At 37.6% G+C, this 26,425-nt stretch overlaps 1 protein-coding gene across 4 annotated transcripts in view; it reads left to right on the top strand.

The window, feature by feature from the left end:
* KANSL1 (KAT8 regulatory NSL complex subunit 1) overlaps window positions 1–26,425 on the top strand; it is a 175,184-nt gene that overhangs the window by 131,272 nt on the left and 17,487 nt on the right. For all 4 annotated transcript variants that reach the window (XM_010832379.1, XM_010832380.1, XM_010832378.1 and 1 more), the window contains 3 exons: window positions 8,391–8,503; window positions 9,298–9,493; window positions 25,712–25,883. In XM_010832379.1, the coding sequence (XP_010830681.1) occupies window positions 8,391–8,503; window positions 9,298–9,493; window positions 25,712–25,883 (481 nt within the window). The remainder of the gene's footprint in view (window positions 1–8,390; window positions 8,504–9,297; window positions 9,494–25,711; window positions 25,884–26,425) is intronic.

Raw genomic sequence — 26,425 nt, forward strand, 5'->3', positions numbered from 1 at the left:
ACAGGATGTACTCTGCATATAAGTTAAATAAACAGGGTGACAATATACAGCCTTGACGAACTCCTTTTCCTATTTGGAACCAGTCTGTTGTTCCATGTCCAGTTCTAACTGTTGCTTCCTGACCTGCATACAAATTTCTCAAGAGGCAGATCAGGTGGTCTGGTATTCCCATCTCTTTCAGAATTTTCCACAGTTTATTGTGATCCACACAGTCAAAGGCTTTGGCATAGTCAATAAAGCAGAAATAGATGTTTTTCTGGAACTCTCTTGCTTTTTCCATGATCCAGCGGATGTTGGCAATTTGATCTCTGGTTCCTATTCCTTTTCTAAAACCAGCTTGAACATCAGGAAGTTCACGGTTCACATATTGCTGAAGCCTGGCTTGGAGAATTTTGAGCATTACTTTACTAGCGTGTGAGATGAGTGCAATTGTGTGGTAGTTTGAGCATTCCTTGGCATTGCCTTTCTTTGGGATTGAAATGAAAACTGACCTTTTCCAGTCCTGTGGCCACTGCTGAGTTTTCCAAATTTGCTGGCCAACTTTAAAATTTTAAAAGCAGCTTCGAACTCTGAAGACAGCGCAGCCAGAGCAGGTACAACATTATGCAACCTTACTGGAAATTAGGAGACCGTGCAGCTCTGATGCCTTTTACAACTAAGGTAACTGGAAATTTAACTTACAAAGATGTTGAAAATGCTGTCTGAATTACCTCTTTAATTCTGTAGTGAAGATGAAGCCATTGTTCCTTCATAATCTTTTGTATCTTTAGAGCCTAGGTCAGACCTCCATCTTAATGATTCCTTCCCTTTTTCTATTTCTCCCAATACCAAAATTAATTTTTCCTTCTGAATTCCAAGACCACTTTTTATTTCTTTCATTTTTAAAATTTTCCCCATGTCTTGTTTTTTATTTAACAAAAACAAATAGATATGTGTATGAATGAAGTTGAGTTTAGACTTACAGAAAAGTTGCAGAAGCAGTACAGGGTCCTTGCATGTTTCTTCGCCCAACTTCTCCTCGTGTTAACAGTTTGCATAGCCATTGTTCAGTGTCAAAACCAGGAATTAACATTCATACAGACTACAGATTTTATTCCCCTTTCACTCATTTTCTCACTTATGCGTGCATGTGTGCGCGCCCCCATCCCCCAATTGGTCCAAAACCCTATATTCCGTATAGTGGTTTACATCTCAGCCAGTGTGTGAGAACACCTCAGTTTTTGTCTTTCATGACCTTGACCCAACTGTGCTGGTAAGTTATTTTGTGTAATGTTGCTTAGATTGGAGTCACCAGATGTTTTCCCATTAAAGGTTATGCCTTTTTTTTCCCCCTGTAGTAATATCATAAAAGTGATACTGTCCCCTTCTCAGTGTACCATATTAGGGGTACATGATAGTGGTGATAGCTTTTTCACTTGGTTAAGGTGATAACATGCCAGTAAATTAGTATTTTTTTCTTTATAATTAACGACTATGTCATGGAGGGGTGCTGTGCATTTTTCTGTTGCTTATTATATTTTAATCCACAGTTGTATCATCCACTGATAGATTTTACCTGCAAAAATTACTGCAGTGGTCATTACTGTGGTGTTGACTAAATGGTGATTTTCTGTTTTCCACGTTTGTTCATTGGAATTCTGCTAGGAAGAATTTATTTGTTTATTTAGTTGGTTAGTTTATTTCAGAAATGTTTTTATGGTTGTTAATTTTATTTTATGGATTATTAAGTACTACTCTTGTTCATTATTCACTTCCAAGTGTCTCAGCTTTTGGCATTGGGACCTCTTTTCAGATTGGTGCCCATGTCCTTTCAGTGTGCCCGCCTTGTATTTTAAGTGTTCACTTTCTCCACCCAAAAATATCCCGGACTCATCTTGTATTGTACTTATTCCAGCCCTGGTTCTTTTTTATTGGAGACCAGATGTTTGAGACTACAGTCTGGATACTTGTTATGCTCACTGCTACTTGGTGCCATTGCTTCTATCTGAGACTTCTCAACACAGCTAGGAAATACATTAGACACACATATATATTTTGTTATCTACCCATCTGTATGTGCACTCAAAACCATGAGTTTATACTAATACCAATCGAACACCAATCCCTTCCTCCTTTCTTACCATACCAATCTAACACCAGTCTCTTTCTCCTTCCTTACTGATACTTACTTGTTCAGTCCTAGTACCATACAAAGTAGTTTCAGAATTGCCATCTTATACTCCTGTGAGAAATATCTTTACTAACTAGAGTACAATATTGTATACAGTACAGTAGCTCAGTGATATACAGTCAAAATAACTATTTCCAGAAGTTATACTTATGTTAGTTCTTTTCCTCTTCACACCTTTCAGTATGAGTGTGCAATTATTTTGTAATACAGTTAGGTTCTTTTGTCACTGTAGTATTTCACTTCTTGTTGCCCACACACACAGTAGTTGATACTCATTAGTTTTTGAGTGTGTGAAACATACTGCAGTGCTGAGAGTTAAAGCTTGCAAGAGACTGCAGCCCTGTTCCTGTTTCCATCTTTTTCCATTGTGTTCCAGCCTCCTTCCAGTTTCACTAGTTTTTGCACTATCTATCCTTCCTTCCTATATTTCTGCTGCACAGATGAGAAGATACATGTGTATTTCCTTATATCTTCTTTCTTACAGGAAAGCTAATTACTGGGTATATATATTTTAAAAGACTAGGTTTGAGTTTTTTATTTGTTTTACCAAAAGAATTGCTTTTATGGCTTTTGACAATGCAGTCATTGTTTGTTTGCTTCTATTTGCAAAATAAGTCTCATTCTTTTATCCTTTCCTTATTTTGTAGAATTGATGGGGTTAACAAGTGAACCTTTCCCAGAAGTAAAGCATACAAAAATATAAACTGTTACTTTTTCTTTTTAAACATGCAAGGTATAATCTTCCTACCATTGGTAACACAGGAACAAGGTTCTTTTCCTTGAAGTTTTGTAGTCAGCCAGGGACAATGAAGGGTGCGTTGGCCCTGTGAGGGTTTTTGAGAGGCGTGGGGTTTCCCAGGTGGCTCAGTGGTAAAGAGTCTGCCTGCCAGTGTGGAAGTGCATAAGACACAGGCTTGGTCCCTGGGTTGGGAAGATCCCCTGGATGAGGAAATGGCAACTCACTCCTGTATTCCTGACTGAAAAAAACCATGGACAGAGAAGCCTGGTGGGCTACAGACCATGGAGTCACCAAGAGTCAGACGTGACTGAGTGACTGAGTGCATGTGTACACACACACACACACACACACACACTCATTCTCTCTCTCTCTCTCTGGATAGATACTGGGTGGAGAATATTTGATCCACAGAATTAAACTCTGACCAATTAGGACTTTTAAAATAAGTTGCATGCCTGCTAAGTTGCTTCAGTTGTGTCTGACTCTTTGTGACCCCCTGGACTGTTGCTCACCACGCTCCTCTGTCCATGGGGTTCTCCAGGCAAGAATACTGCAGTGGGTTGCAATGCCCTTCCAGATTGAAGGTCTGCTGACCCAGATCAAAGCTTGTATCTCTTAAGTTTCCTTCATTGGCAGGTGGAGTCTTTACCACTAGTGCATATTGGGCTATGGATAAATAAGTAATTGCATGAATAGTCTTATAAATTCTTACTTTTCAGTAGAAAGATTTTCAACAGTGTTGATAAATATAAATATTAGATTTAGTAGTCTTTGGACTTGTATTATACTGGTTTAATTTTTAGAAATGGATAGTTCAAGGTTGTTTTAATATAATTATAGTTTATATTTTAACCTCAGTATAGAGACAGGAAAGTGAGGCACATCGTCACATTTTACATATACAGAAGTTGAAGCCTCGGTAAGTAGCTTGGTGGAAAGTTCTATTTTCACTTTAACACAATTTTTTGACCATGGTGCTAGTTCGTGAAAATGACTGGTATACTCTTTGTGGACCAACAATATTTTGTTTATTTTAAGCAAAACTATGCTGGTTATCATTGAGATGGAGAGCATTTTAACCTGGGAATGAAAGTTGAATTCTCTTTATCCAGGTAGCCTTTTCTTTCCATTTTGATAACGTTTGTCAGAAAGTAATAACAAACCAGAACAAAACTGTTAATTTTTCTAGACAAAGAAAAATGGTATTTCAAGCAAATGATGGTATGGCATTACTTAAATGACTAAAGAAAAGATACATACACATATGTCTTGCATTACACATCTAGAGGTTTATTGTGTGTTTTTAAGTTGTGTGCCTTTTGATTTTTTTACCCTTTTACTTTCTCTACTTTTTAGTAAAAGAAATTTAGTGGACATGAGTTCTTATACCCCAGAAAAACCTACCCCCAATAAGCCTTAATTTAATCTAGTTTTTCTTTAAGGGCTCTTTGTGACACTTAATTGTTCTGGCCAAGAGGATAGAGCAATGAATCAAACAGATGCCTGTTTTTATAGGAATAACAAAATGGAATCTAACTGCTGTGTTAATCATTTCATGCCATACATCTGACCCTTTCAATCAGGGGAAAAAATCACTTTAGTAACCCTCCTTGCTACCTTTAACTCTAAGATAGCCCCAAAAGGTAGTCTCCTGGGGCTCTACTTTAGAAAAAAGTGGGGTTTAGAGAAGTACTCTGTATACCACTCAGGTTTTCTACTCTCCCTGGCATCAGATGCATGTACCCTCAGAGTGTCTGAACATTACATGAAGCTTGAAAGAAACTCTGTAACAGCTCCTATTTACACTTTCCCATTGGATGACAAGTACCTGATTCATGCTTTAGTGTCCTGAAAATACTAATGATGTAAACCACTGCAATAGTAACTAACAGTCAAGCTTATGTTAGTGTGTGGATTTAATATTTGTGACGTGTTCGTTAATAATCCTCTACTCTGTCTTTGAAGCCTTTCAGACTGCAAGATAAGGGGTGTTCCCTTTTTCTTAAGGCAATGTGAATGCATTTAAGAAGCACCAAATAAAATTACATGTGACCGTGAGTTGTGTTTTTCTAGATGAAACACTATTAGAGGATTGGGGTTAATATTTTAAGCTCTTTGAATTTGAGAGTGGATGATGAACCTAGTTGCCCCAGTGCCCTGCTTTTGGACTTGAGGGTGATTACACGTAGAATATCCCAGGGTTTCTAAGCAGATCCCTTCGAAATATTCAGCGCTTACTTACATGGTTGAAACTGAAATCCAAGCACATTTCTTCTCTGACTTTCTTGCTCTTAATTGCTGTGTGCTTCTGTATCACTAACATTTCTGTGTTAAATAATGTTTTGCCTGTTGACTTCTGTTTTAATTTGGGGACTGAATTACCCCCAGTAAACTTCAGGTTTCTCTAAGAAAAACAATAAAATGCACATTGAAGATTAATGGCCTTTAAATTTACTATACATCTGTAGTCATGAAAAAAAATAGGTTAATTAGCTAAGAAAGTTAAACTTGTTTTGAAATGAGATTTTGTTAAAAAATGGCAACATTTTGTCTTGACAGGTGTCTTGATTGGTGGTTAGTTCTCCATAATCCCTAGAAAGTAAATCTTAATCAAATGGAAAGTCAACCTATTACTTAAACGTGGGACTTTGTGAAAACATGTAGATGTATAAACCAGATCTCTGTTGTAATTTAATGCTAAAAGCTATTGTGTTAAGTGAATATAAAGTTGACTGATTCTTCAGATCAGTACCAGAAAGTTCACATTCACAGCATTTTCACATTGGCAGGCAACTTTTTTCATCTAACGCAGAACTTCTGAAATCTAGGAAAGCTGTAACATGGCTGGAGTTACACATTGCTAGTTAACACCGGCCTGAATTTTTAAATTGTTTGTTCTTTGTCGTACCATAATGTTAATGTTTGTTTGGGCCTTTTGAGGTGTTCACTGAATAGTAAATCCTCACTAGCATTCAGGAGGATATTTGGGTTTATCTCTCTCTCTCTCTAAAAAATATTATCTAAAGAAAACTTCAGTGTTCATCTTATTCTGCCTTTGTAACAACTATTTTTACCTTGTTGTTTTCTGTGTATGTACATTTTTAGTCACCAAAATTCTATTAAAAATATTTTGGATTTAACCCTTATGATTATTTTCAATATTCTTATTTTGTATACCACATTTTGTAACTATGCCTCAGATGTTGAGTATTTAGGTTATTGATCCATATCATTGCAGTGACTGCCTTTATGTATAAGATTTGGGGGGACATTTTGTTATGTCTTTAAGATAGACTTTAAGAGGGAGTAAAATACTTTGTCAGAAGACACAAACATCTTTGCAACTCATTGTTGTTCAGTTGCTAAGTCATGTCTGACTTTTTGCGACCTCATGGACTGCAGCAGGCCAGGTCTCCCTATCCTTCACTGTCTCCTGTTGTTTGCTCAAACTCATGTCCATTGAGTTGGTGATGCCATTCAACCATCTTATCCTCTGTCGCCTCCTTTTCCTCCTGCTCTCCATCTTTCCCAACATCTGGGTCTTTTCCAGTGAATCAGCTCTTCACATCAGGTGGCCAAAGTACAACTCTTACACATACTTTCCAAGAGGAAATCAGTGTGACTTTCAAAGCAATGAGTATGTGAGCCATGATTTTGGTGTCGTTGACTAATATAATTAATTGTTCAAGGTACAACAGTAAATGTATAGGGAATCAACAGGGAAGACAGAACACTTTCTCCCAGTGTTTACTCATTGTGGTTTACTCATGTGTCTTGTCTGTATTCCTTGATCTAGATTTTTGGATAATTTGTATTAAATTTTAAAAATTAGCTTCCCAATCTCTTGTTCTTTCTTGAGATTGCTCTCAGGTCTTCAGATCCTTTGGTATTTTCTCCTGGTGGGTATAAACATCAAAAAAGAAATTCAACAATACTGATAAATAGAATTTCAGCATCAAAATATTGGCTTTGCTACATCCTGATAGCAGTTACAGGAAAGGGAACATCAAAACACCCCAAAGTCAGTTTGAATGTAGGGAGGAGACAGACCACAGCCATTTTCTGATACGCCTCGGGTAACTGGACTGTGGCTTTATTGCCAATACCTCAGATGCTTCGTGTGATTGACATCTCATGGCTGCCCCTTCCCCTTTTAACCTGTGGTGTGTGTTCAGTCACTCAGTTGTGTCCAACTCTTTGTGACTCCATGGACTCTAGCCCAACAGGCTCCTCTGTCTGTGGAATTTTCCAGGCAAGAATACTGGAGCAGGTTGTTGTTTCCTACTCCAGGGGATCTTCCTGACCCGGGGATAGAATCCTGGGTCTCCTGCGTTGGTAGCCAAGATTCTTGACCAGTTGTGCTACTTGGGTAGCCCCCTTTTAGCCTAGTAAATATCATTTGTTTTGAAATCGCAAAATTCGAAATTTTCCAGTTTTCCCCCTACCTCCCTATTTTCATTTTATATTTAAAATTCTAAGCGTATACAATTGACTCTTGAACAACACTGGATTTAATCCACATGTAATGTATAGTCGGCCCACTCAATCCATGGTTCCTCCACATCACCAAAATTCAACCAGCTACAGAGTGTGTACTGTGTAGTAATAGAATATTTACTGTTTAAAAATAGCCACGTATAAGTGGACCCATGCAGTTCAGATTCAAAAATTGTTTGAAAGTCAGTTGAATTTGATTTGTGTAATCCAGACAGTAGTTCCTACCTGGTAGCATTAGATAGTTATTAGTTACTCGTTGACATTTTATTAATTACTTATTTTATTTTATATATATATATTTAGTATAGTTTTCTAGAAACAAGCTTCCAACATACTCTGAGGTTAAGCAGGTATTAACTACATTTAAATATACTCTTCATTGTCTTGCTACTGAACTTACCCTTCTTTTAGGTTGAAAACTTGAAGACTCTTGTTACTATGTAATTGTTTTGCTTGTTACTATGTAATTGTTTTGCATTAGTCCATTTCCTTCTCAGTGGGCACTTTACTACTTTTAGTCTGTTAAATATTTTAATTCCTCACCTCTCCTCTCCAAAGCAAAAACTAGTTTCTCTAAAAATTTTTTTTTTCCTCAGTCATACGAGGGGTTTTTTTTTTTTTTTTTTTAAGGCCAGAAAACTCATTTATTTGGAATTTGTTAAGACTTCAGCCCAGGAGTCACAAATCCAAGAAATACTGAAATTGTGTTCCACAAATGAGTTGTTTCTCAAACTGCTCATGAGACATTTTAGGTGTTTCATTTAAATGACAGAGAAGGCGATGGCACCCCACTCTAGTACTCTTGCCTGGAGAATCCCAGGGACAGGGGAGCCTGGTGGGCTTCTGTCTGTGGGGTCGCACAGAGTCGGACATGACTGAAGCGACTTAGCAGCAGCAGCAGCATTTAAATGAAATGGTGCTGATTTTCAGGCTAATGCTGTTGGTTAAATGTTGATGATATATTTTTGTTTTTCTTCTATTAAGATTGAATCTGTTTCTCAGCCACTGGAAAACCATGGTGCCTCTGGTCATCCTTCAGAGTCACTGCCTGCTAAATCGTGTGGAGCATTGAGACCTGTCAATGGAGTTATTAACACGTAAGTTTATCTCTTCTGCATACTTCCATATGCTCATCAGGCTTGTAAAAGATGAGTTTGAGGCTTAGTTATCCCTAGCCAGGACTAATGCTGCTTTAAAGAAGCAGAAACCTTACCACTTCATAGTATTGTGCATGCCTCCTACTGTAGCAAGTGTATTTTAAGTAGCATGCTAATGTACTTTCCTGTTACTTTGGCCAAAAATTGTCCCAGCTTGGAGAAAAATTGAAAGTCCTAAAGTTATTGTGAATTGTTGTGATTAGCTCTGTCTTTGTAGAATTCCCCAGAAGTAAAATCCTCTACTCTAGAACAGATTAGATTCCTAAAGGCTGTAAATTTGTATTTTTGAAAGAAAAGGAATCCTTCTGCAAGTGAACAGTGAGTACACATCCCTAATAGGCAAGATTGACCAGTAGAACTGGTTCTCAGGCAGCTTATTAACATTTGCAAAAGTTCACCATTTTCTTACCAGTTATAATTTTCTAGACTTTTAAAATTTTATGTTTTTGTTGTTGAAGAAAGCTGAAATCACTTAGAACCTCCTGAGTTCACTTACTGACCTTTGCATTTTTCAGACATGATACAGTAACATCCACCAAGAGCCTTACAAATAAGCACAGACACTGCATCCCAATTTAGATTAGCAGACATCAGCATCAAGAGGTGATCTCTGTGCTCTAGAACACTTGTTTGTGTCTGTAAACATTTGCAAGTAGAGGTGGTTGAACCAATATTAGAGGCTTTGTTTCTTTCCATCTTCTGTAAAGTAAATATTCTTCCTTCCCCTTGTGTAGTCTTCAGCCTGTCTTGGCAGACCACATTCCAGGTGACAACTCTGATGCTGAGGAACAGTTGCATAAAAAGCAACGACTGAATCTAGTTGCTTCATCAACTGATGGCACCTGTGTGGCAGCCCGAACCCGTCCTGTGCTGAGCTGTAAGAAACGGAGGCTTGTTCGACCCAGCAGCATTGTGCCTCTTTCCAAGAAGGTCAGTACCAGTGAGACCTGGTCCTTGTTAAAGTGAGCCAGATGCTCAGATAGAGGTAGTAGTCCTTGCCAACTTTGGTTCATATAACCAGTGTTTTCACACTTGGCTAACTAACAAGGCTTCCTGCAGAGCTTTAAGGGATACTAGGTTCCTGAGCTCTGTTTCCTAGAGATTCTGGTTCGGTTTGCTCTGGAGTTGGGCCTAGGAATCGTTTTCAAAAAGCTAGAAAGCTCCTAGGTGACTCCTCAGCCAGGTTTGGAAACAATTGGCTTGAAATTTTTAATAGAAATGGGACAGAGGAGGTTGTAAGTTCTGCCATCAATTACATGGAGGAGAGCGGTATATCTTCTTACTGTTTTCACTGAAAATGGCAATGTGGAATGCTTTACCTTTAAATAAGAATCTCCATTAAAATCTCTTAAGTTGATGATACTAAACGAATGTTTGTCTTCACAGACAAAATGGAAATTATTTTACATCTACAGGAAACTTTGGATTGCCGACTCTTCAAATAGCAGGGTTGGATTTATTCTAAAACCAGTGAAATAGTACTCCAGTTTAAAAAAAAAAAAAAAAAGAGGGATTAAGAGCATTAACTTTGAAGAGGACAAATTTTGGTTTGAATTGTGGCACTGCCACTTAGTAGTTTTTGTTTGGAGCATGTTACTACCCCACTCCACCCCAGAATGCTTTGGAGATCTCATAGGGTTGTGTGAAGATTAAATGAAATGTATGTAATTTGCCTTCAGGGTATCTGGCTGATGAGTTTTACTAGTACATGGTGTCTGATGGTGTTAACACTTTTATTTTTATTAATGCATTTATTCAACAACAACAATTTTTGAGCTCCTCCAATAAGCTGTTAGAGAGCTCCGTGCACTGGGGGTACAACACTAAAAATAAGCCAGACAAAAATTCTTATCCTTGTGAAATAATCTAAAGGGTAGAAAGAGAAAATAATACATGAACATCTATTGTTTTATTTTGTTTCTACCCACTATTTCACTAGGGTAAGAATTTCTGTAAATAAAACAATAGATGAAGTATATGGCATGTTCTGTAGTGTTAAATTTGGCTTCCCTTGTGGCTCAGCTGGTAAAGAATCTGCCTGCAATGCAGGAGAGGGTTCAGTCCCTGGGTTGGGAAGATCCCCTGGAGAAGGGAAAGGCTACCCACTTCAGTATTCTGGCCTGGAGATTTCCATGGACTGTATATATAGTCCATGGGGTTGCAAAGAGTTGGACACGACTGAGGGACTTTCACTTTCAATAGTGTTAAGTGCTGAGGAGAAAAATGCAGCAGAGGAAGAAAATAGAGAATGCTGGGAACCCTAGTTGGAATTCAGCCTTGAGGCACATTTTTTCATTCTAAGCCTTGGAGATGTGAAAGACAAGACTGGGAAGGAATGACTAGTGAAGTATTGATAGAAGGAAAACAAAGAGTGTGTGGTACGTAGAAGGCAAGTGAAGAAAATGTTGCAGAAAGGAAGGCATGATCATCTGTGTTAGATGCTGCAGACAAATCAAATTAGATGAAGACTGAGACTTGACCATTCAATTTTGTGGGGCCAAGGTTGCCTGAGACCTTTGTATAGAAGAGTGAAATTCTGATTGGATTAGGTTCTGGAGAGAATGGGAGGGAAGGAATTGAGCAAATCATCGGAGATACCAGTTTCAGAGAATGTTTCTGTAAAGGAGAATAGAGAAATAGCCTGTTTGACTGAGGGGGATGTTTCTTAAGATAACGCTATTGCAGTATATTTGTCAATGGGAAAACTGAGGACAAGGAAGAGGCGTGTAATTGGTGCAGTGATTACTATTTGGACAGCAGATTTTCAGTGCTTGACTGGTTTTGTTATAGTATGCATTTGGACTGCATGTCTTTGCTGTGATCTTTTTAAAAGGAAAGTATTATTAGTGAAAATTACCTATCAGACTGAAGTGTTTCTCTCCCCTCTTCCTCAGACTGTCTGCATTACCAGAAAAAAATTTGATGGGTTTCTCATATTAACATTTGAGTCAACTTTTTATTAATAGTTGTATAAATCTAAATTATTTTCTCAAAGGCTAAAGAATTGATTTTGGAAAAGCAAAGAAAACAGTATATTACTGTTAAGTATAAGAAAGTAGTTTTGGCCATGCCCTCGATGCTTTTAACAAAAACAAACAAAACCTACCAACACTGCCTCATGGAGAAATAGTGTTCTTTCTCTGAAGTTATAGGACGGCCTCCTGGACTCTTGTATCTGTGAAGTAGCAAGGCTTCTTGTTGCTACTGACAGTAGTTTTCTTCCTGTTCATGCCTAAAAACTGGTGTACTTTTGAAGGTACATATATGTATTTAAAATAAGGGGGAAACATACAATGCATACTAAAGACCCTTTGGTTCCAGTGCCAGTGTCTAAAACAGAATCTTCCTGACATACGCAGAAATGAGCTACATGGGAAATAAGACAAAGAAGTAATTTTTGTTTGGGAAATAAACCATCTGCTGATTTTAGCAGTTATGCTGGAGTTCTGCCCTAGTTGGAGACAAAGGCCATTCTCTCTGTCTTAGTTACTCCCTGTGCCTCCAGTGGATCCTTGATTAGTGATACTGAGCAAGTATATTGCCCTCTCTCATTTTGAGGTGATGGATTTGCCAAGCAAATTAATTCAGCAGTTTTGGGTCCCGTCTGTTCCAGGACACCTGGGTTTCTTTGATGAACAAAAGTCATTGCCCTTACGGAGCTTACTTTCTAGTGGTAGAGTGATCAGAAATCACCCAGTGCTTCGAACAGTAGCCTCTAAACTTGTATGGGATTATAAAGCACATACAAAATTTTGGAAGGCTGAGATAAAAGAAGTAGAAGTTCTAATATTTTATTTACCAACTGTCCTCAAGCCAAAGAATTTTTTTTAATACTTTGAACTGATATTCTGTGATTAACAGATAATGGTGACCAGAGCCTTACTTTGATAGTGGGCTTCCACCATAACCATTGCACTGGATTTGTAATGGGAAATCCTTCATAGAGAAGTAATGCTGTTACAATGTTAAGGGAACACAGAATTTCTTTATGTATCCAAGTATTTTATCTCTTCATTCAGTTCTTACATGTTATCTATATTCTTGATATTTTGGTCATGTGAAATGAGATCTTTTCTGTTAGTGTTCTTTTATAAATGATGTTGATTTTTAGGTATTTATCTTGAAATTGAACACTTTTCTGAACTCTTCCTACTAGTGTTTTTTGGTTGATCTTAGTTTTCTAGGTTGGCTTTCTGTCATCACACAACATGACACCTTGTTATATACTTCTTACTCCTTTTCCTTGTCTGGATTCACTTTTAGAACCATGTTAAGAAATAATTGGTTGTAGTGAGACATTTCTGGTTTGAATGGCAATACTTTTAGAAGGTCACTATCAATTTTGATGTAGGACAGCTGAAAATGAATTGGGACACTTATAGCATTGTTTGCTGTGCTCTGGAAATGTTTAAAGATTTTAAACGAAGGATCAATTTCTTTAAAATTTGTTAGAACTCAAGGTGAAACTGAGATTGGCATCTATTCTGTAGATGATTATCCATCTCTCAGATGGTTTCAGATTTACTCATACAGATTTTTATTAAGCATTCTTTTTATATCCTTCTGTCTGTAGTTAATATCCACTTCTCAGTCTTCATTATATTTGGGCTTCTCTTGATCAGTCTTGTCAGCAATTTTTCTATTTTATTGGTCATTTCAAAGATCAGTTCTTTGCTGTTAACTCCTTCTTCCTGTGGTCTTGGTTTTTCCCACCCTCTCTGCCTTTATTCAAATGCTTGGTTAATTTATTTTCTGTTCTTTGTTACATAAGAACAAAAGCATTTAACTTTTTGAGTTTTCTTCTGAGTGTAGTTTTGGATAGCATTCCACAGCCTTTGATGTGTGAAGGAAGTGTTTTTTCTGCTATCTGTAAGTTGCCTTTGAGTTTTTTAGTTTTTTTCTCAGGAGTTAAGAATTGAGTTTTTAGATTCTAAATTGTTAGTTTTTCTTTCTAAGCGTTTATTATTAACTATTAATTTTTATAGCATTTTGGTCAAAATGTTTCTATAGTTTCTGCTTATGTTTGTGGTCTGTTGTGTTGATTTTTTAAAAACTGTCTAGTACAGTTTAATAAATTTATATCCTCTTCGTGACTGTTACTCCTGTCTCCAATAGTTTTTTTGTCTTTCATTTTACTTTCCTTAATACTAATGTTTAGTTGTATGAATTTTTCTCATTTAGTTGTATGAATTTTTCACATTAAATTTAAATAAATTTAATGTTTTGTTTTCTATATGATTTTTGAAATAACATACAAGTATACTTATTTAGGATGGTTTTGATCATAACATTTCAACATGTGTTGAATATCTTCATATGCCCCCTTTTTTATGGCTGTACCGGGTCTTAGTTGCAGCATGTGGGGTCTAGTTCCCTGACCAAGGATCCAACCTGGGCCCCCTGCATTGGGAGCTCAGGGTCTCTACCAGCGGACCAGGAGGGAATTTCTTTGTGTGAGTTTTGAATTTGAATTTGTGGTTCTTCAGTGATTTGAACAACAGTTTGTTCTTAGACCATCATTTTTGTCCCTCAAAACTCTTTCTTGTATCTTTTGGTAGGCAGAAGAGAACAATTATTTATTGTGTTTTGTTTTGGCCAGTCTTAGTTTCTTTGCTTTTTATTCTTTGCTTAGTTTCTTATGCTGTCCAATATGATATCCACTGTCCACATGTAACTATTTAAAATTAGAATTAAAAAATTCAGTACGTCACCCACACCAGCCCCATTTCAAGTATTGAGTAGTCATATGACTAATACAGAATATTTTTACCATTGCAGTGCTGCACCAGACTGTGCTTCAGAGTGTTTTTTATGTACCCCTGTTTCCTTCTGTTATTATAGAAAAAATGTGGTGACACTTTGGTTTTTTTATTCTCTTAAGTTTGTAGTTGCCTCTTCTAAGTATACCAGTTATCAATATGTTACTGTTCCCTTTTCTTTTTTGCTAGCTCTTACTACCTGCTCTACAACATTGTTGTGATCATTAAATTAGATTCCTGAAATGACTGGCATATTTTGAACACAAATAATAAGTATTCAGATGTTAGCTAGCTGTTAATTTTTCTCTCACTGTCTTCAGCCCTTTGGTTCTCCCATAGTGCAAAGGAATGACAGTTAAGTTTATATTTGTTGTGTCATCTTGTTGTCCTTTTACTTTACTCTCTTACGTTATAATAGAGGCTGTGTTATCTTATACTCTTTTTTTTTGGAGATACCAAAAGTTTCATTAATTGCTTTATTGAACTTGTTTTCCAGAAGTATTCTTTTTCCGAATTTCTCAGATTTGCTTTCTTTTCCGTTCTTCTCCAATGTTCTACTTGTAGTCCCCATGCAAAGGGTTTTGTTTTTGGTTGTTTTTTTCTTTTTCGTCATTAAAAAAATAATTTTATCTATCTAGACTTTGTATTTATCATTAGGAAAAACTTAGAAACTGACTGAATTAGTTTCCTGTCCCAGTTCTGGAGGCTAGAAGTCTGACATTGAAATCAGTGTCAACCCTTGTCTGGCCTCTGAAAGCTCCAGGGAAGAATCCTTTCTTGCCACTTTCTGCAGGCAGCCTTAGCATCCTTTGGCTTGAAGCATCATAGTTCCCATCTCTGCTTCCATCTTCACATGATCACCTTCCCAGTGTGTCTGTGTTCTCATGTAGCCTTATAAGGATGCCTGTCATTGGATTTAAGGCCTGGTTGCTCAACGGCAAAGAAATCTTCCTGCAAGGAAGGAGATGTGGATTCGATCCCTAGGTTGGGAAGATCCTCTGGAAAAGGAAATGGCAACCCACTCCAGTATTCTTGCCTGGGAAATCCTGTGGACAGAGGATCCTGGTGGGCTGCAGTCCTTGGGGTCACAAAGAGTGGGGCATGACTTAGTGACTAAACAGCAGCAAATCCGGTAGTACTTCATATTAAACTGATTCATATGCAGACTCAGTTTACAATTAACGGTCACATTCTGTGGTTCTGAGCAGACATGAATTTGGAGATAGGGTCTGGGAAGGTGTCGCTATTCTTAGTACACTGGCCATTGGTCCTTGTCGTTGCTGCTCATAAGATAGTTGAATCCTTTTCTCATTCTAAATCTACAAGACAGACTGATCGGTGCTGTTCCCAATTTGATTCTTGGATTTCAGCAGTTTTCAAACTTAATATACCTTTGCTCTGAAATATTAATACTTGAACTTTCTTTTATTCCCCCTGCACTCTTCTGTATTACTAAATTTATTATGTGAAGAACTTAAGTTCCCTTTGTATAGAAAAAATTACAGGTTTACCTGCCTCCTTCCCTGTGTATTTTAATTCTGTGATGTATAAAGACCGGTGTAACAAGCACTGATGTATGCACCATGCTAAATGCTAATATTTTAATTTTTTTTACTTCATGTGTGTTTTTTTTTAATATTAAAAGAAAGTTATAGATAACCAGTGGTCCTTTTATTCTCTTTTATCTCCTTTATCTTCTTTCTTGCCACTAGAAAGAGGTAACCAAAGAGCACAAAATGCAGTAATGCTGTCATGTTGTACATATTCTGCAAGTTGGTTTTGGTTTTTTGGTGTGTGTTTTTGGTTTGGGGGGGTGTGTTAATTCAGTATTGTGTTTTCAAGATCTCCATGTTGATATACATAATTTTAGTTCAGCTTTTGTAAAATAGTCCACATTTCCTTAAAAGGCACTGCTTGTGTGGGTGTGTATATTTGTATCCTGTTTCTTGACTTCAGGGTTCTAAATTTAACTCATATCTTTGACTTATTGTGTTCATATCTTCTATATCCTTTGGTCTGCCTTCTGTTGGTTTGTTTGAAATCTGTTCGCTATGTGTATTGTGCCAGTTAAAGTGCAATTTGATTGCCATTATAGCCTGAGCTAACCCTAACACCTCTATCATGTCACATAGTTGTCATTTCTTTCTTGTGGTGAGAATAATTAAGATCTAGTCTCTTAGCACATTTGTTGCTAATAATACGGTGGTATCATCTATAATTCATTGTACTGTGCATTAGATCTCCAGGACTTATCAACTAGTAGTCAGTTTATACCCTTAAACCACCTCTCTTGTTTCCCCATCCTCATTTCTATTTTTTTTTTATTCATATGTGTTCATATAGTTCTAGGATGGCTGGTTTGGTACATCCTAGTTAATGATTGTTATTTCTTCTTCATGTTAATCATTATGTTGTTTCCCTTTTGATCTCTCTTCATGCTTTAACTTTAAATGGGTTTCTTTGGTAAGTACACTTGCTAGATACATCCTTTTCCATCTCTTTGTTTTCAGTTTTTGTGTCAGTAATTTATTTATCTGTAATTTGTTTTTATTATTTTAGTTATCTTTTCAGTCCCTCCCAAATTAGTCATTAAGTTCATACTTAATTACTTATTTACATTTACCAACACTTTTGCCATTCTTGTTTACTGTTGCTTCTTACATCCCATTCCATTCTTGATGAATACATGTGGTAGCCTTCAAATAGTGGTATGAGCTGTGAAGTCTATATATTAAAAACATACAGAGTTAACGTTTCTGTGTGAAATGTGTATATACGTATGTGTGTATTTGTGAATACACAGTTATATTTTGCCTTTATTCTTGAATGATGACTTAACTACATGTAAACTTTTGTATTCAGCACTTTGAAGATAATTTCATTGCCTTCCAATACTTACTGTTGAAAATTCTGGTGTCAGTTTAATTGTTTCTTTATGGATTATCTGTATCTTCTCTCTGGTAACTAGAATCTTTACACCAGCCCCTTACTTTTGGGTGTTGTGTGTGTGTGTGTGTGTGTTTTGTTTCTATGTTTTGCACTATAAAGGACATATTTAGATGTATGAACTGGTTTTTAGCCACTAGGTCTTGGTTTTTACACCCTCATTCTGAGAGTTCTTATTTGGCTTGAGTTTTGAAATTTTTCTAATCGTTATTTCTTCCAATTTTTCCTTTTCTGTTCTCTCTTTTTAAATATAAATGTCTGTGTATTGTTGTTGATCTTCATTCTCTGTTCCATATTGCTTCATTTCTTTTTATACTTTGCATTTCATATCTGTCTTCCTATGCTTTATTTCATGTCGTCTTCTCTTACTGTTCCTCCTCTTCGTCAGGAGGAACACTAGTTTTTTTTACCAGTTGGATTTTTTATTTCAGTGTGTACTTTTTTCCTTAGAATCAGTTACTTTTAGAAACATCCTCTTAAGTACTTTTAGAAACTTTTTTATCCTGTACTTGTCTTATGACTTGTATTCCTCTCATTATCACTATGAAAATTTTTAATATACTTATTAAAAGTTGTTGCCTAATTTTTCTATTTCTAGTTCACTGAAGACCGCTCCTTCCTATTTCTATAGTGACTTCCTTATAACGGTCTGTGTTCTTGTATGATTTACAATATCTTTCATAGCTCGTCTGGGGCCATGGCCAGGGAGGCATGTTTTCTGTAGGAGTCTTGTGATCCCTGGACTGTGAAAGTGTCCTTACATCACAGTTTTTCCATTAGCTTCTGAAGAGACTTCCAGAATTCAGGTGAATTTGGACCTCTTACATGAAGGTAGGTTGGGACTGGGCTTTCACTTTCTTGCAGTTGGCTTTTTCCACCAAAATACGGAGTAGATTTTAAACTTCCTTGCCACTTCTCTGGCTGTTATCCCAAGACCAGCCTTGGCGTTGAATTCTTTTCTGTTTCTTGCATCTCGGAATTTCTTTCTCCTAATCAAGCCTTTGGCAGTGTGATAAAGTCTGTGGAATTTTATCAGAATAATTTTTTTTTAATGCGCAAAATAAAAGACATTAGCTTATAGGGGAAACCAAGTATGTTGAAACAGTTGTTAAATTTTGTGGTATATAAATTTCTTCAGTTCAGTTCAGTAGCTCAGTCGTGTCTGACTCTTTGTGACCCCTGGACTGCAGCATGCCAGGCTTCCCTGTCTGTCACCAACTCCCGGAGCCTACTCAAACTCATGTCCATTTCATCAGTGATGCCATCCAACCATCTCGTCTTCTGTCGTCCACTTCTCCTCTTGCCTTCAATCTTTCCCAGCATTAGGATCTTTTCCAGTGAGTTGGTTCTTTACATCAGGTGGCCAGAACCCAATTATTGGAGTTTCAGCTTCAGCATCAGTCCTTCCAGTAAACATTCAGGGCTGATTTCCTTTAGGATTGACTGGTTGGATCTCCTAAATAACAAGAGTTAGCAGCAGGTGTAGTAACTGTCTTGACTTCAGAGTAGTGATGAGCTCATAGATGGTTTGAGGTATCTGCCACCACTGTAATGTGATGGGTAAATCAATTCAGAGAGCACCTCATGCCATGTCTTCCACTCTGAGATTTGTAAAAGACATTAAAGACTTAAAAGTCTTCTGTTTGAAAGAGTATCTTATTTTGTTTCCCAAACTTACTTGATAATGGTAACCTTGGTAAAGTAATCCTGATTAAGCATGTGCATGATTTACAATGATTCCAAGAGAATCATTTCAGAACATCTGCTTTCTGTTCTGTAATCTCTTTGTAGGTGATATTTGGATACTTGGCAATACTGACATTGAAAATGAAGCCTTTACCGACCAACATTTTCCATTTCCTAACATCTCGTTGTAAAATCATGAGTAGATGAAGTAGGTGTTTTTTTTTGTTTAAGTATGCTGAAATAAATATAAAATATGGTGACTTTATTCACAACATTGATTTACTGATGCCATTTTGTTTTCAAGCAGTCTACATAAGGTTGTAGGAAAATAAACAAAAGGTTAGACGACTGTATATTTTCTTTCAGTATTTGGTACACTTGCATTTACTGTTTTAATTGCTCTGCACATACACTTGATTTTTATGTTACGTATACTTCTTAATACCAGTATACTTGGCATTTTAGATGTCACATAAAAAGTGGTCCTTTCTTAAGGCACAGCCTTGTTTCTTATTCCCATTTCCAACTGATTCAGTGACCAGTGCGCTCATGTGTATCATGAACTCTTAATTGTAGTCTCTTCCTCAGTGAGCCCACCAGAAACTCTGCCGTCCAGAGGCTTTCTGCTTAGCTTTTTAGCCTCCTACCCATCCCAGCTTCAGAATTTTCCAAATGCCTTAGGAATGGGAGCACCTGACATGTCATTTGTAGTTTCCTGTCCTTTCTTTTCACTGTGAATTTGGCTTTTGAAGTCTCTAAAGTTGTCCCTTCAGCCCTACAAAATCATCAGAACCTCTGCTCATTTCTCTGTACCCAGAAGTGACCCTCCATCAGGGCACCAGATTCTAAGCATCACTCAGAAATCACCCATTGTTCCCAAAAAGAAGCAACTCAACACTTCAATGGTTCTTCCCCCTCTGGAATCTTGGCTCCTCAGTATTGTCATTGTTTTAACATTTCTCTCATATCTTAAAGTTATATTTGCTTTTTTTTCTTTTTAAATCTGGCTGTTCTAGTTCTCAGTAAGTGTTGGTTTGCTGTAAGCTATCCATCATACCCCCTTTCCTTGTAATTTATTTGTTGAGAAAACTGGGTTATTCCAGTTATTTATTTTGTGACTTAGAATTTTCTGATTGTAGTATACCTGTGGTATAACTTTCTCGCCTCTTGGCATATCTAACAATGTTTTTTTGGATGTTGGACATTTAATTTTACATGATTGAAGCATAGAGATTATATTATCTTCCTTTAAAGAGGCTTTGTTTTGTTGGCAGCTAAGTTATTTGAGATTCCGTTTTTCCTTTATTAGAAGGGTGTAGAGTAACCCGGGTCTTCTGGGGTCTTTTCTGAATGTTCCATGCCACTTGACCGGTCACAGTGGGGAAGTCTTTCTGCCACTGTGAGCTCTGGGAACTGTTCAGTCCATAGCTACTTGGTGGATCTTCGCCTGACCTGGTGAAGTTTAACTCTACGTGGGATTCTTAGTATTCCATGAACACCTGAGGGAATCTCATGATGATTTCTGGAGCTCTTTTTCTGTATGGCTTCCTCTTCTGAAGAATTCTGCCTCATAGTTATCCGTCACCTGAGCCTGTGCACTGCAGTCTCTGGGAGTTTGTTTCCTCAACTCAGTGGAACCATCACGCTCTGCCTGGAACCCCTCACCTGCTGAGCAGTCTGTGTTGTGTGTCCAGGCAGAAAGCCGGGACAGTCACAGACTACCTCATTTGTTCTGTCTTAAGCTGTGTGTTGTCTGGTTTCCTAGTTTATGGCTAAAAGATAAGCATGATCATTCTTAATCCATCATGGCCAGAAGAAATTCTGTGGGGTCGTTGTTTTCTTTTCCAAAATTTCCTTATGATGTTATGCAAACATAGTGTCACTGTGTGAATTCTGCGGTGAGCAGCTGCATCCCGTAGATTCTACTGGTAGCATTGACCACATTTTACCATTATATCCATCCCTCTGTATAGTCCTTAATCTCTTTTAGTGCATTCAAGTCTGAATATAGAAACTTAAATCTAGGTTTTTGTTTTGGTAAGGACACTTACATGAGAAGACATGTAATATCTTGTGTCTCTGGTGTTTTTAGTCAGTAATGGCCATTGCCTGGACCCACTTGTTGCATCAGGAGTTGAAGTTATGTTCTATTCATACCATTTATTCTTTGTTTATTAGCTAGACTATGTCTTTAAAGAGAAAAATGCCCTTTTCTACTATTGGTTTACCCTTAAGTACAGTCTGTGGGGTGGAGCATGATTTGTGTTGATATCCTTTTATCTACCAATTTTCAAGTAATAAGTTGATTTCCTGCCATCTTCCAAGGACAGTCAATAAAGTCTTTGTGGAGGGGTTAGTGTGTGTGATTATGAAGTCATCTATTTAAATATATTTGAGTTATTCAAGCCATTGAAATTATTTTCTATGTTCTAGTTACCATTTTGTTTCTTGGAAACCTCTTCACTCTTGCTCTTGAGTCCTTTCGCCTTGACTGATGTAGTCTTGAGGCATTTCTTCTTTCTCACTATTAATATTTAATGGGTGCCTCTGCTTTGAATTTTACTAAGAATGATCATCGTAACTTGAGCCACCTGGTTCTCAATGATCTTGACCTGCTTGCCCACCCTAGGAAACGTTTGACCTTGTGGTCAGTTCTGGTTGTCACAGAGGTGGGAGGGAGGGTATTACTTGCACTGTGAGTAGAGGCCAGGAAGCTGCTACTTACTTCCGTGCACAGGACAGCTCCTCCCAATAAAAAATTATCAGGCTCTAAGTGTCAGTAGTGCCTTTGTGAGAAACTCTGACATAGCTAGCACTCGTGTAGTATTTTAATAGCTTGCAAAATCGTATTTCTCACAGTCGCATGAAATTGGCAATATGGATCCTTTATTAACAGATGAATAAATTTGAGGGGTCACACAGTAACATGAAAGCTAGGATTTAATATCAATGATCTTTAAGGTTGATGTCCTTGTTTTCCCATCTTCAATTTTAAATGAAAATAGTGTGTTTTGTATGACTATACAAGTAACAGAGTTGATACCAGACACTATTCTAAGTGATTTTTATTTTCACAACAGCCTTGTCACATAAGCAGCTGTTATTATGAATGAAGCCATTAAGTAACTTGTCTAAGTTTATACAGCTCAGTAGCAGAGTTAGGCGGAGAAGGCAATGGCACCCCACTCCAGTACTCTTGCCTGGAAAATCCCATGGATGGAGGAGCCTGGTGGGCTGCAGTCCATTGGGTCGCTAAGAGTTGGACACAACTGAGCGACTTCACTTTCACTTTGCACTTTCATGCATTGGAGAAGGCAATGGCAACCCACTCCATTGTTCTTGCCTGGAAAATCCCAGGGACAGAGGAGCCTGGTGGGCTACCGTCTGTGGGGTCGCACAGAGTCAGACACGACTGATGTGACTTAGCAGCAGCAGCAGAGTCAGGGCTCAAACAGCCTGGCCCCATTGCTCACGCTTTTAACTACTGGATGTTGCCCCATGGTTTTTCTTTTACAGTTTAAACATAATAATTTAATAAATAATTTAAAACATAATTTAATAATGTAATTTAATAAACATAATTTAAATCTTTTTAATACCTTTGGGATTTATTTTGACGTGAAGTAGAAATCCAGCTTCTCTCCCCACCCCACCTTTTGCTATCCCTGTATCATATTTTTAACATGTGGTCAGCAAATCACTCCCTTCTGCCTTTGCTTATCAGAAATTTTCTGGGAACTTTCCCCCTTAGCATTTATTCTTCTGGTTTGTAGTTGGTTTAAATTCCATTTGCGTCTTCTCCCTTCTGTACCAAAAGCCTATTGAATTTGATTATAGATTAATTTGTAGCAATTACAAATTAATAACTTTAAGCTTTGTGCCTAAAATGTCAGTTAAACTTATTCCAGAATGTGTTTTTTTTGTCACGGTCAAGAATAGAGACTCTTTTCTCACTTGTATGTTTCTAAATAAAAGTTGTTTTTAAGAGGATGACATTTGAGAAAAAGACCTGAGGTGAGGGAATAAGCTTGGAGCTAATAGAAGGACCAAGTGTAAAGGTCTGTGATCCGGAAATTTGCCTACCATTTTGAGGAAGTAGCAGGGAAGTCAGAGGAACTGGTGGCATGAGCTAGGAGAAAAGCAGGAAAGGGAAATGAAGTCAGAAAAGGGACAGAAGTAACAGATGGCGTAGGGCTTTGTGTGTACCATTGCAAGAACTTTGACTTTTATTCCTTGTGAGAAGGTTTTGAGCAGAGAACTGCATCACAGTTTGATTAAGGTTGTGAAACAAGATTACACAATAGTTGAAGGGAGGGGCAAGCAGGAACACCAATTAGGAGACTATTTAAGAAACCCAAATAAGAACTGCAGTTGAGGGTGGTATAAAGTAGTCAGATCTTGGATACTTTTAGAAGGCAGAGTTGACAAGATTTCATGACTGGTTTTGGGGGTATGAGGAAGGAATGGAGTTTAGGATGAGTCCAGGGATTTTAAGACTGAGCTACTGAAAGTAGAGAAGAGTTAGGAGCACGGTTTTGAAGTCACTTAACTTTGGTTGCCTCTTAAGACATCTAAGTAGAAATGTTGAATGGCCAGCATGAAATTGTGTTAATTGATACACTAATGTCAAATAGTTTTGATATCCAGGAGTAAATCACACTTGCTCATGGTAGGTTGTTTTTCTTTTTTTGTGGGTTTTTTTTTTTTTTTTTTAATAAATAAAATTTGTGTGTATAATTTGACATCTTGTTTTGTGTGTGTGTGTGTGTGTTTAAAGTTGCCCAAAATATCCTTCAAAAAACTCACCAAATTTTCTCTTAATAAATTATACTAGCAGACTTCCCGGTTGATCCAGTGGTTAAGTGGTTTATCGCTTAGCTAGTGCTTTTTTTAAGTTCTTATATGTTTGCATCTTTCCCTTTTTCTCTTCATTAGGCCAGTCTTACTGTTTATGTAATTAGTTGCTCTATCCTGTCTACCCCTTTCTTGAGGTGGGTTTGGGAAGAGCAAGGGGGAATTCCAAAAGAGCAGTTCTTGAATTTGCTGTTTCTGTCATGTATTTTTTCTTTTGGTAATTTCAGCTTTTACTTTAATTTTATTCTTAGTTTGGTTTTCTTGTCGTATTCTTTTTACTTTACATCCAGTCTCTTAATGACTTAAGGGATACACTCTAGCCGTAAAAAAAAAATGGAATGTTGTTCATTGCCCACTTGGAGAGCTAGTTCATGTAATGGTTTACTTCATGAGGAGAAAATATACCTCCCTTTTAAGATTTCTTGTTTTGACTTTTATATATTTTTCTAATCTAGTCAGTATTTAAAGTTTTGGTGCAGTTTTTGGATTCTAATTACTTAAATTCTCCCGTTCATCTACTGGTGGGTCTCTGGTTTTTGTCCCTGGTAATGCAGGTCCCTCTTTCTCTACTTCAAAATGTTATCTCCCCCAGAAATCCAGCCCTGGTTTAAATAGGTTGCAAGAGGTATTTTTTTCCAAAACAGTACCAGTTAATGTTGTCTACCAAAAGTGCATATTTAGTTGGTGTAATTTCCTTTCAGAGACAACAGTTGTTGCTTACTAGAATTCTTTTACTTTAGTGTAAGTTGTCCAGTCTGACCTTCACAGGGCCTTATTTGAATACCACCCATCTATGTTGCTGCAAGGAGGAGGGAGTTGAGGAAGGTTGATAAAGACCGAATTGTTCTCATATTTATCTTTCTTCTGTGCATGTCCGTGAAGGCAAACAGCTTTCAAGAGATGTGTGTGCTGAAACTAGATGTAGTTCTCGCAGTCGTTACAGAGTTTCAGTGCTACCCTTTTGTCTTTATTCTGATACTCCCTTGCTCCTAGCATCCCATGTCATAGTGTCATTCCACAGGCAAGTCATTTCTTCTAGGACTGTATGCTGCCTGGGTGACTTTGCATGGTCATGATTTGGCAAATGCCAAATCCTAACACTAGAACCTAAGGATCCTGCATTCAGCATGACCTGAAGTTCAAAGCATACAATTAAAAAAAATCCTATCATTTAAAAACAAAACAGAAGTACATCGTTTGAAAACTTAGATTATTTTTCACTGTGGACTTAACTAGGGAGGTTATTTCTTACGGTGCCCACATGTATACAAAAGAAGTTTAATGAAAATGATTTGTATCCCCTTGGAATTAATCTAATTAACACAAAGACTATGGGTATGAACACTCACCATACCAAATTCGTTTTCATTAAATATGAGCTTTATAACAGTAGATTTCAGGCTAGGTTAAAGAGCAGCTAATGAGTGTAGTCCAGGGAAACTTGCCATGTTGTTTCAGGCCTCCTGGAATTCTTTTTTTGGAGATACGAAAAGAACAGGAAAGGTGTGGTTGGTTATTCATTAGTAAGGCTCTTTAGTGGATGAAGTTGCTGAAGAGGGCAAGTCATGTTCTACCTAGAAATCTGAAGCAGATCACTGTAGCAGACGGTGGAAAAGCATCATGGTGGTAGAAACATACAGGTATTGTAAAGTGTTCTCAGTAAGCACTTAAATGGGCTTCACATAATTAGAAAGCTTCATTGGAGAAGAAGTGGATTTATTACTTAATTACTTTGAAAGTTAGTGTGTTGGAGAAATGGAAATCTTTTAACAAACTGATCAAACGTTTTGTTAACTCTGTCATATATGCATCTAGAGAGAGGGAATTTTGAATCTTTGGGATACTGAATGGGGAGCTGAGTTTTTATCAGACCCTGAATTGAGTGTTATCTGGCTTTTCCCAGGTTCACCGGAATAGCACAGTGCGTTCTGGCTGTGATGTGAACCCTTCCTGCGCGCTGTGCGGCTCAGGCAGTGCCAGCACCATGCCTCCAGAAATCCACTACGAAGCCCCTCTGTTGGAACGCCTATCCCAGTTGGACTCCTGTGTTCACCCGGTTCTAGCATTTCCAGATGGTAAGAAAGGCTCCATGAAGTCTAATGAGTGAGACTTAAAGGGTTCAAAGTGAAAGACAGTTGGCCAAGATTCTGGTACAGTCCAGGTACTGTCCAGGTATTACTGTCAACAGGATATTCTCTTAGGATTTTGCACATCATGCACAACAGATCCCCTCGACCAGAATGTGCCACTAAAACATTAGAGCTTGCTAAGAGATTTTGCCCTAAGCTTTCAGGTGGTGAGGGTGAGACAGTTGCCTGTGTTATGATGTGAAACAGCATGGGCAGCACTGTTCGAGGAGAATGTCTTCATACGGGGGGTATACATGCAATGGTTACGTGACTGCTTTCTCAGGAGTACGCAAGCATAGATCCTCAGAGTTCGCATGTGCTGGGTTTTTTTTTTTTTTTTAAGTTGATCTACCTGATAAGCCTCTATGTCTGCTGATTTTCTCTTCCACCTCCTTTTTCATAATTGCTTTTCTCCCACCTCATAAAAGAAAGTCACTCCTCTTATCCATATTGAGTCTTGCTGTGGGTCTTGCTCATCCCCCAGAGTA

This window comes from Bison bison, unplaced genomic scaffold (genome assembly GCF_000754665.1).
Source record: "Bison bison bison isolate TAMUID 2011002044 unplaced genomic scaffold, Bison_UMD1.0 scf7180017861046, whole genome shotgun sequence".
Taxonomy (NCBI): domain Eukaryota; kingdom Metazoa; phylum Chordata; class Mammalia; order Artiodactyla; family Bovidae; genus Bison; species Bison bison.